The 10,294-nt window shown below is 41.1% G+C and overlaps 3 protein-coding genes across 3 annotated transcripts; all 3 read left to right on the forward strand.

The window, feature by feature from the left end:
* LOC118811232 (deleted in malignant brain tumors 1 protein-like) lies at positions 1–2,805 on the forward strand. The gene is made up of 3 exons (XM_036575391.1): positions 1–244; positions 1,568–1,870; positions 1,985–2,805. The coding sequence occupies exons 1-3, from the start codon at positions 1–3 to the stop codon at positions 2,317–2,319; spliced, it is 882 nt and encodes a 293-aa protein (XP_036431284.1). The 3' UTR covers positions 2,320–2,805.
* A 2,311-nt stretch (positions 2,806–5,116) lies between these two features.
* LOC118812533 (deleted in malignant brain tumors 1 protein-like) lies at positions 5,117–5,930 on the forward strand (the record flags this gene model as incomplete). The annotated part of the gene is made up of 2 exons (XM_036577612.1): positions 5,117–5,396; positions 5,518–5,930. Coding segments are annotated over 2 exons (636 nt in total), but the record flags the coding sequence as incomplete, so codon positions are not given.
* A 1,734-nt stretch (positions 5,931–7,664) lies between these two features.
* On the forward strand, positions 7,665–10,293 carry LOC118811233 (scavenger receptor cysteine-rich type 1 protein M130-like). Its single transcript, XM_036575392.1, has 4 exons — positions 7,665–7,849; positions 7,979–8,293; positions 8,402–8,725; positions 9,809–10,293. Exons 2-4 carry the CDS (start codon positions 8,083–8,085, stop codon positions 10,183–10,185), a joined length of 912 nt encoding a protein of 303 aa, XP_036431285.1. The 5' UTR covers positions 7,665–7,849; positions 7,979–8,082; the 3' UTR covers positions 10,186–10,293.
* The last annotated feature ends 1 nt before the right edge of the window (position 10,294 follows it).

Genomic DNA, 10,294 nt, shown 5'->3' on the forward strand with positions numbered 1-10,294 from the left:
ATGAGAGATGCTGCAGTGGTGTGTAGAGAGCTGGGCTGTGGAGACGCTGTAGATGCACTGTATTTTTCTGACATTGGACCAGGATCAGGATCAGGACCAATCTGGATGAATAATGTGGGCTGTAGTGGATCAGAGTCTGCACTGAAGAACTGTAGTTCAGCAGGATGGGGTAATCATTCTAGCTGTGATCATTCTAAAGATGTTGGAGTCATCTGCTCTGGAAATTCTGTTTATGATGCTCCAGGTAGTAGCATTTAAGTACACACAACACACACACACACACACATACACAGCTTATGCTTCTGGGTTGTGTGGGGAGCTGAGGTCTATCCTAGCAGTTATTGGGCGGAAGGCAGGAAACACCCTGGACAGGTCACCAGTCCATCACAGGGCAGACACACAAACATATACACTCACAAACACATTCACACCTAGGGGCAATTTAGTGCATCGAATTGGCCTGACTGCATGTCTTTGGACTGTGGGAGGAAACCAGAGTACCCACGCAGACTCAGGAAGAACATGCAAACTCCACACAGAACGGACCCTGGTCGCCCGGCCAGGAATCAAACCAAAAAAATCTAACCAAATTTAGGCCCAATCCCATTTCTTCTTTTTACCCCGAACCCCTTGGAACTGAGTTACAAGGGGTAGTGGTTAAAAACCTGCCCTGCGAAATGGGACAACCCTCAAATTAAAACAACAAACAAACATCGCTTCATTAACAGCCACTAGCGCTGCTCTGCAGGCGACCCAGCGCGTCTTCAGTGATAGCAGAGAAGGGGGAAGTTCAGCGACCTCACTGCTGGGCTTTAGTTACATTTAGGGCATCAAATGCTTTCAAAGAGGGAGTATAAGACAATAATTTATTATCACCCACTCCAATTATTTGTTGATACGAAGCTGAAGTCATCTATTCGCTAGCTTCTTGTTCGAATTTTCCCGTTCCACCTTAAATGGTGCAGCAGTTACATTCTGGCGCTCCTGGCGTCAACACTGCTTGACTATTTAAGGTGGAATGGGAAAGTTAACTAGCTACTGAGAAATTAGCATGCTATTATCGATTTTTTTGTGCTTGTTATGAAGAAAACGACCATAATACATTGAAACGACATTAAACTAAGAAAATACAATAGTTATCGTAATTTTTTAACGGAGAAAATTCTCACATTTGTGGGTTTCTTTGGTCGCTCGCGCAGCCATCTTGCCGATTATTCTTTTTTTTCATAACACTCGGTTTGGAGTGTGCCTCTGAAAAACCTCCGTTTGAGGGTCATGTAGCCCTAACACTTCGCCCTACCCCTCTATCTCAACAAGAACTGGGACACTCTTACTCTAGACGTGAACGCGCAAAACAGAGGGCTAAGGGCTAAGTGGTAGGGGCGAGGGGTGAAATGGGATTGGGCCTTAGTTCACTGTTTATACATAGATAAGTTAGATTTTGAGAGTTGTTAAAGGAACACCAATTTAAAAATCTGAAAGGTCATAAAACAGACACATTTTTAAGTTTTGCTCATGCATAACTTGTGTCATGCATAATTTTTGTTCTCTCATGGTAATATAACAGGAGTCAGGCTAGTTGGTGGTTCTCGCTGCTCTGGGAGGGTGGAGGTGCTTCATGGAGAGACCTGGTCCACAGTGTGTGATGCTGACTTTGACCAGCAGGATGCAGAGGTTGTGTGTCAAGAGCTGGGCTGTGGGCTTCCTGTGGAAGTGCTGGGAGCAGCTGCTTTTGGCAGAGGGGAGGGTCAGGTGTGGTCAGAGGCGCTTCAGTGTAGAGGCAACGAGTCTCAGATTCACTTCTGTCCAACATCATCTTCACTCAAACACAACTGCTCCCATGACAGTGATGTGGGACTGGTGTGTGATGGTAAGAGCTACAAGCACTGATTAGTCTGATGTGCTATATATGATGATTAACATATTTTCACTCTGATTTTGTTTCTATTTATGTATCCATCATTCCTCCCCTTCCATTGTACAGTTAGTGTGAGGCTGGTGGATGGTGGTAGTCGCTGTACTGGGAGAGTGGAGGTTCTTCACAGAGGACAGTGGGGGACTGTGTGTAGTGAATATTGGGATATGATTGATGCTGCAGTGGTGTGTAGAGAGCTGGGCTGTGGAGATGCTGTAGATGCACTGAGTGATGCTCACTTTGGACCAGGATCAGGACCAATCTGGATGAATTATGTGTACTGTGGTGGACCAGAATCTACACTAAAACACTGTAGATTACCAGGATGGGGTGAAAATAACTGCAATCATTCTAAAGATGCTGGAGTCATCTGTTCAGGTATGTTGGTGTCGACAACGATTTAATCAGATACAACTTAAATGTATGTAAACATGTTTGGAATATAATTACTGACTGTATCTCATTTGTTGCTATGTACAATTTGTCAGCCACCCTTTGCCTCTTCCATCAGTGGAAATGGACCACTGACCTTCAACGACTTGATATTGCTTGGTGGGAGAATCATTCTAATTGATGCATAGTAGTGGCATGGTAGTGTGTATTGTGCTATTGAAATTTCATTAAGCATAGCAGCATTGCTGTTTTTTGAAAACTACATACTTACTACTACCTTATTAGTCTCATACCCTATGTTTGGGTGTGTGTTATAAAGCACCTTATATTTCAGTATTAAGGGTACCGCACAGAGAATCAACCATTATATAGGATGTTAGAATTGTCAGAATTGCACCAGTGTGCAGGAACTTTGATTCCCTGAAATTCATTCCTGTAAAAACAAATAAACTAGTGAGCACTGACTATGATCAGTATATATTTTATATTGGCTGTATATTCACTATGCTCTCTGACTAGAAGTAGCATCACATCTCCGGCTCGACTCCCAGAAAGCTTTAAAATGCTATATGCTATCTCACATGCCTTCGAAAAAATTTAAATTTTCCAAACTTATTAATGAAAAATTGACCAACAGTAAAGAGATTTGTTCCAGAAATACACTTAATGGTCATTACGACTGTTTGCTACTAACTCATAATTCATAGCAACCTGTTAGCTAGCTAACCAGTTGCATTTATGTCTCTGATTTCTCAATATGCTTAACATTGATGTTTGCTGCTACTTAGCAGAACAATAAATAAACACGCTGTGTTTCCGAAGTTACATTTTATTTGCACAGGTTGCATTTAGGAAATAGGATTAAAATAGGATTAAAGTTTAAATCTTTATGGAAAAAGTCACTGTAAAACTGCAACATACAAAGGAAAAATATTTTTTTTTCTGAATGTCTACCCTGCTGGAAAAAATCATAGAACCATTAAAAGTTTCTATTGGTTTCTGGTGGTGTTCAACAGTCAGTAATGGTATTTTGCGTTGTCCTGATGGGTTGATGTCACAGTGTAAAGGACTCTAATGGTTTATCAGGTGTTCTGGGACTGATTTCAGATGTATTTGATGGTATCCTAATGTGATGTAAAAAGTGTCCTACAGGAAACTAGTGGTCTGTAATTGTAACCATTAAGTCAATTCCCATTAGAAAGCAAAAACATCAGGTTTTAACTGTAAAGGTTCTAATGGTCTATTTTCAGAAGGGTATTCAGTCATCAACTGACCATGTTTTAGCTACAGCTACCACGAAATGCATATGTGTATGGCCGTTAGCATGATGCTAACACAACATTGGAAAACTTTTAGTTGTACTAACAGAAATTAGCATTATGCTAGCAGTGCTAAATAAACGAAGAAAGGCTACTTAAAAAGTGAATTATTACATTAAACATTGCTATGCTTGAAATGTCTGACTGACACACTGCTGTAAGCCAAATATAAAAGTTCATGAAATGACTGGAATATTCCTTCCGGAAAAAAAAACAAAAAAAAACAAACAAAAAAAAAACTAAGCAACATAACGTGTGAGCTGCTCAGTCAATGTTTTTGATGCCAGAGATGCTGTCCATGTTCCATTCATAATTGAGCTGTCAGTGTCCAGTGCCAAAATTCATATTCACTGTAGCCCCTTTTCCACTGCATGGTACCAGCTTGTTAGTTTTCCTCTGCAGATATAGTATCCTCTCAATGTAGCTGGTTGTCATAGTAACAGTGCATGAAACTGCCGTTACATGAAGGAGACAAATTTTGTTCAAAAGAGGCTGTTATGAGCAAGACAAAAGACTGCTAAAAATTAAATAAATAAAAAAAATGGAGGGTTTGGCAAATACTACATCAGAGTTCAGACGATGAGACAATTCTGGTTGCTCAAAGGCGATGCAAGCGAGTACCAGGTTTGCCTAATAGAAAACCAGGATGAGTAGAGTCGAGTCGAGCTGGTACCATGCACTGGAAAGGCGGCTTATTTAGTCATGGGTGAATATTTTATTTTCTGTTTATTGAGGAGACAATAAACAGAAAAAAATATCAAGAGACATTCCTAAATGGGACACCAAAAGGGGTTTAGATACTGCGTTGTCTGTTGTTCTCTACGTCTGTGTATCCACCTTGTTGAAGGGGTCAAGATCCACTTAAAATCAAATACACGTGTACTGAGATGAGTTCTCATGATTAAATCAGCCATAACTTTATTACCCAACCGATTGTCATAATTTTTTTTTTTTATTATTTTAGTCTTCAGACATTTAAGCACAGTGCTGATTATTTAAGTGTATGATTTATACAGCTCTATATTTATAACGTGTCTCAGCAACAAATGAAAATAAGGAAGTTGATACAGCTGTAAGAAGTGTAAGAGTGCATTAACATTTAGATTTACATTTATCTGATGCTTATGGGTTGCGACAGACAGTAGATCAAACATCACATTCAACATGTTTATGATTTAGATTTGAAAAATCTTAACATTATTAACTGTCAGTGAAGCATGTTCATTAGTATCATAGACCACTACCAGAAATGTGCATGATCAATGGATAGAGCTGTTTTTTTTTTTTTCTTTTAAGTTTTATTATGGTTTAATCTTTATTTTCTCATTCAGACTTTGGTGGGTGTTTAATATAAGTCAAAATTAGTATCATGCACACTTTTATTATTATTTTACAGTATTATCTATGACTTTAACAAAAAACATGTATAAACATGATATTAATTGTTGTCTTTATTTTAGAAACCAGGCTGTTTTTTGGTTCTCGCTGCTCTGGGAGGGTGGAGGTGCTTCATGGAGAGACCTGGTCCACAGTGTGTGATGCTGACTTTGACCAGCAGGATGCAGAGGTTGTGTGTCGAGAGCTGGGCTGTGGGCTTCCTGTGGAGGTGCTGGGAGCAGCTGCTTTTGGCAGAGGGGAGGGTCAGGTGTGGTCAGAGGAGCTTCAGTGTAGAGGCAACGAATCTCAGATTTACTTCTGTCCAACATCATCTTCACTCAAACACAACTGCTCCCATGACAGTGATGTGGGACTGATGTGTGCTGGTAAGAGTTTCATATTTCCTGCTGTCATACATTTATACATTAATTATCCAATTTACTCTGTTTTAAAAGTTAAAAATAATTTTAGATGTACTTTCTATCTCATTCTTTTTCTCTCTCTGTTGTACAGACAGTGTGAGGTTGGTGGATGGTGGCAGTCGCTGTGCTGGGAGAGTGGAGGTTCTTCATAGAGACGAGTGGGGAACAGTGTGTGGTTTTAACTGGGATAAGAGAGATGCTGCAGTGGTGTGTAGAGAGCTGGGCTGTGGAGATGCTGTAGATGCACTGGGAGGAGCTCATTTTGGACAAGGATCAGGACCAATCTGGATGGATAATGTGGACTGTTTTGGATCAGAGTCTACACTAAAGCACTGTAGATCAGTAGGATGGGGTAAACATTACTGTGATCACAGTTGGGATGCTGGAGTCATCTGCTCAGGAAAGTTGGAGTCTGTCTATTCATCCACGAATAATAGGCTATTTTAGCATTATTATAATTACTATATGATTATAATTATTATGATAAATTTGGTTGTAATTAACTTGGTTCAGATTCACTGGTGGTTCTTCAAGGGGCTGAGTGTAACAAGCATAGCTGCATTCCTGGGATATTTAAATAATTGAACAAAAAATATTTATTCACCTCAGTGTCACTACTTAGGTGAGCATAGTCTGCTATTCAGAATATCCTACCAGCAGTGGTTCTGTTGTCAAAGACTAGCCTGGGAAGACCAACAAAAACTGTGAATGGAAAATGCCCTTCTCAGTCTTCCCTCACAACTTAAAAGTGTGGGAAGCACAAAATACCCATAGTTCCTTGGCCATTCGCACACTAAGTATGTTTGGAACTGTGTGAGTATGGGCAGGAGAATGAAAATTTAACATAATTTCTTACCTAAATAGTATAATGCTATCCTCAGTGATCTAATTAGCTGTGTAGCCCTAGCCTGCTAATTAAGTGAAAGAACTTGCTTCTATTTGCATCCATCTAGGGGTAGAGCTGGGCGATATGGCCAAAAATGTTATCACGATAAACAAAATTCATATCGTTCGATATCGATATCGTGTTTTAAACTATCCTTTATGTTCAGAACATGACGAACACTCGCCAAACAGTGGAACATTTCACAAATCTTTCATGGGAGAGTGGGAGAAAGTGTCTGGTGAGCTGTTTTTACCAGCTGGAAAAGCATGGCTATTTTTGTAATAGTCATAATTTAAGAAAGAAAACAGATCATTTTTAGCTGGTGCCGAGCGCTCGGCTACCCCGTTACAAATGACATCACTGTATTCGGATACCAGCTAGCGACGACTGGATTTCTCTATACTATCGTAGTAGTTTAAGGGGTGAACCGCAAAATATCTAACACCAGACAAACAGAGTCCTCCTTTTAGGTACGTTTAAACTGAAAGCGGTGCTTTTGTGTCGTGTTTGATCTACAGTATCATCAATTCTCCGTGTTGTGTGAGTGACAGTGCGCTGCTTCAAGTTAGCCAGCTGCTAAAAACAGCTAGCCTGGACAGATAGCGCTCTCCCGCTCTCCAATGCCTCACAGCTTCCTCAGTTTACTTTCGTATAAATCAGGGCTGTAATTTACATGAACTCACTTCTTTCTTTCACGTTCATTGCTTGGGAATGCATATAAATGCAATAGAAATTATGACTTTCCGAGCGCTGCAACAGCGCTGTAGTTCTGAGGATTGTGAATGTACAACTCCGCGTTTCAGCCGTTGCTAAAGACTCATCTTACTCGTGGCCCTCTCCCTCTCTAATCATGTCGAAAAACTTGGAAGTGCGCCCTCTTCTGGCGACAGCAGAGTAGTGTCGCTTTCCTTGCAGTAGAAAACGCCACGAAGGCTTTCGCTAGAATGTGGAAGTGTGCGAATGGTGTATTATATTAAACATTTATCGAACATGTCGTATCGCTCTATCGAGGAAAAGTTATATCGCGATAATTATCGTTATCGTTTTATCGCCCAGCCCTATATAGGGGTTGAAACACAATGGGCCATGGTAAACCACAATGCTAGTGCTACACTGAAATACATTACAACTCTTTAAATGAAAAAGAGTCACATTTTAAATGTATTACATTCATCACACATTTTGTCAAGTGGCAAGTTTTTGTTAAGATATTACAATTTTACAGGTCGCATCTCAAGACTTACTGATGGTCCTCATCTGTGCTCTGGGAGAGTGGAGGTGCTACATGGAGAGACCTGGTCCACAGTGTGTGATGCTGACTTTGACCAGCAGGATGCAGAGGTTGTGTGTCGAGAGCTGGGCTGTGGGCTTCCTGTGGAGGTGCTGGGAGCAGCTGCTTTTGGCAGAGGGGAGGGTCAGGTGTGGTCAGAGGTGCTTAATTGTAGAGGCAACGAATCTGAGATTTACTTCTGCCCAAAATCATCTTCACTCAAATCCAACTGCTCCCATGACAGTGATGTGGGTCTAGTGTGTTCTGGTAAAGAAAGAATTCCTGTTAAAAAGAGAACATTTACATTAAAACATGCCACTGCTCAGCAAATTAAATGAGCAGCGAGTTGAACTTATCTGTACTGATTCCTGTAATGTGATGTTCATTTACACACAGGTCACACTCAGGCTCAGCTGGTGAACGGCTCTGACTCCTGTTCTGGTCAAGTGGAGCTCCAGTACCTCAGTGAGTGGGGCACAGTGTGTGATGTAAGCTGGGATATGAGAGCTGCCAGTGTCATCTGTGGTCAGCTGAAGTGTGGGAGTGCTGTTGCTGTGTTGGGGTCAGACTGGTTTGGGGAGGGGAGTGGCCAGATCTGGGCTGATGTGTTTGATTGTCAGGGGAACGAAACACACCTGTCAAAATGTCCTGTTTCATCATGGAGTCGAACTGCATGCTCTCATAAACAGGATGCTGGAGTCATCTGCAGTGGTGAGTTCTCATTATGTCATCTTAGACTAATATGCAGCATGTTAGTAAATGATTGCATGGAGCCCCCACAGTCAAATACAAAATATTTCAATGGGTTTTCCTCTTCAGGTTCCTCTCTGGCGTTTCATGAGGGGCGAGTGCGGTTGTCTGGAGGGATGGAGTGTGAGGGGGAGGTGGAGGTGTACCTCAAGCAGGACTGGAGGAGAGTTCTGCTGGACTCCTGGAGTGAGTCTGAGGCCTCTGTGCTCTGCAGACAGCTGGGTTGTGGCTCTGTGATCAACTTCTCCAGCTCTTCTACATCCAATCCTGATCACAGTCACATGTGTGTGACAGGTTTCAATTGTTCTGGGAGTGAAGCTCATCTGGGGAACTGCAGTAGTGCACATGCAGTCAACTGCAGCTCCAGAGAACAGCTCTCAATCACCTGCTCTGGTAGGAATTACATCAGATAAATATCAAATGACTAACAATCAGATCCAATCTGAAGTGTATGGGAACGGAGGAGACAAATTGCTGTAGTTTAGAAAGTCTAATGTTTCCTATTCTTGCTTGATTCAGCTGCTCACCAGTTTGGGGTCTTTGTCGTATTTTTCTTTACATAATGCACTGAATGTTTTTAATAGGTGACAGGATTCTTTTGCTAATAGCACCTGGACTCTTTTGCTACAGAGCCATGCTGTTGTAATATGTGCAGAATGTGAGTTGGCATTGTGTTGCTCAAAAACAGAGATGCTAAAATCCCCAAGTTTTTTGCTATTTTATGTTGAGAAACTTTATACTTAAATTGTTGCAAATTAAATTTGTCTGCAGAGTCTTTCATAGAGTGGTAATCCCAACTCACCTTAACTTCGGAAAGACTCTCTCCCTGTGATGCTCTTTTTATACCTAGTCATGTTACTGGCCTGTTGCCAGTTAAACTACTTAGTTATGAGATGTTCCACCAGTTTGGCTTTATATAACTTTAACGTTGTAACCTTTTATCTTTTGTTCTTCCTGTCTCAGCTTCTTTTAAATGTGTTGCTGACATCAAATTCAAAATGGTCATATATTTTTCAAAAACAATAACATTTCTCAGTTTCACCATTTGATATGTTGTCTGTGTACCTATTTTTAATTAAATGGAGTGGAGTTTGTATGTTCTCCCCGCATGCATGGGTTTCCTCCCACAGTCCAAAGACATGCATTCAAGCCAACTGGACACACTAAATTGCCCCTAGGTGTATGTGAATGTATATGTCTGTCTGCCTGTCTGCCCTGCAATTGATTGGCAACCTGTCCAGGGTGTTTACTGCCTCCCACCCATTGACCACTGGGATAGGCTCCTGCAACCCAGAAGGATAAGCAGCTTAAAAACTGTGTGTGTTTAAATTATTTGCACATCATTGCACTATGTTTTTATTTACATTACACTTTTTTGGAAACAGGGTTGTGCTTATCTGAGTAATATAAGGCAAATTACTGTGCAAGTACTTTTATATGTCTGTGTGTTTCTCTATTTGTCTGTGTGGTGTGTAGGTAAGTTTAATTCAGCTCACAGCTCCATCAGGCTGGTTGGTTCTGGGGGAGACTGTGCAGGAAGGCTGGAGGTTTTCCACAGCGGTTCATGGGGGACAGTGAGTGATGACTTGTGGGATATTAAGGATGCGCAGGTGGTGTGCAGACAGCTTCAGTGTGGTGTGGCCCTCAGTGCTCCAGTACCAGCCCAGTTTGGACCTGGAACTGGACCCATATGGCTGAATGAGGTGGAATGTGAGGGGAACGAGACGTCCCTGTGGAACTGCGGATTTCAGCTGTGTGAAGAGGATGAATGTGGACACAAGAACGATGTAGGGGTTGTGTGCTCAGGTAAAGTGATATTAAGGAAGTTAACATTAGCATTATGTTTCAAGTAATTTCTTCAGGAAATACTAGATATTGAAGATTTAATGAATTTAGGAATTATATTTAAAAGAATATATAAATTAATAAATATATTAATAAAAAATAAAAAAAAAGCTGAAG

The sequence above is a fragment of the Colossoma macropomum genome, unplaced genomic scaffold (genome assembly GCF_904425465.1).
Source record: "Colossoma macropomum unplaced genomic scaffold, Colossoma_macropomum, whole genome shotgun sequence".
NCBI classification, from domain to species: Eukaryota; Metazoa; Chordata; class Actinopteri; order Characiformes; family Serrasalmidae; genus Colossoma; species Colossoma macropomum.

Excerpts from the sequence above, each read along its gene's own strand:
- LOC118811232 (XM_036575391.1), top strand. The coding sequence starts at position 1 with ATGAGAGATGCTGCAGTGGTGTGTAGAGAGCTGGGCTGTGGAGACGCT. Across the intron at positions 245-1,567 it reads TTCTGTTTATGATGCTCCAG|GAGTCAGGCTAGTTGGTGGT; the intron begins GTAGTAGCATTT and ends GTAATATAACAG. Across the intron at positions 1,871-1,984 it reads TGTGGGACTGGTGTGTGATG|TTAGTGTGAGGCTGGTGGAT; the intron begins GTAAGAGCTACA and ends TCCATTGTACAG.
- LOC118811233 (XM_036575392.1), top strand. The coding sequence starts at position 8,083 with ATGAGAGCTGCCAGTGTCATCTGTGGTCAGCTGAAGTGTGGGAGTGCT. Across the intron at positions 8,294-8,401 it reads TGCTGGAGTCATCTGCAGTG|GTTCCTCTCTGGCGTTTCAT; the intron begins GTGAGTTCTCAT and ends TTTCCTCTTCAG. Across the intron at positions 8,726-9,808 it reads GCTCTCAATCACCTGCTCTG|GTAAGTTTAATTCAGCTCAC; the intron begins GTAGGAATTACA and ends TGTGGTGTGTAG.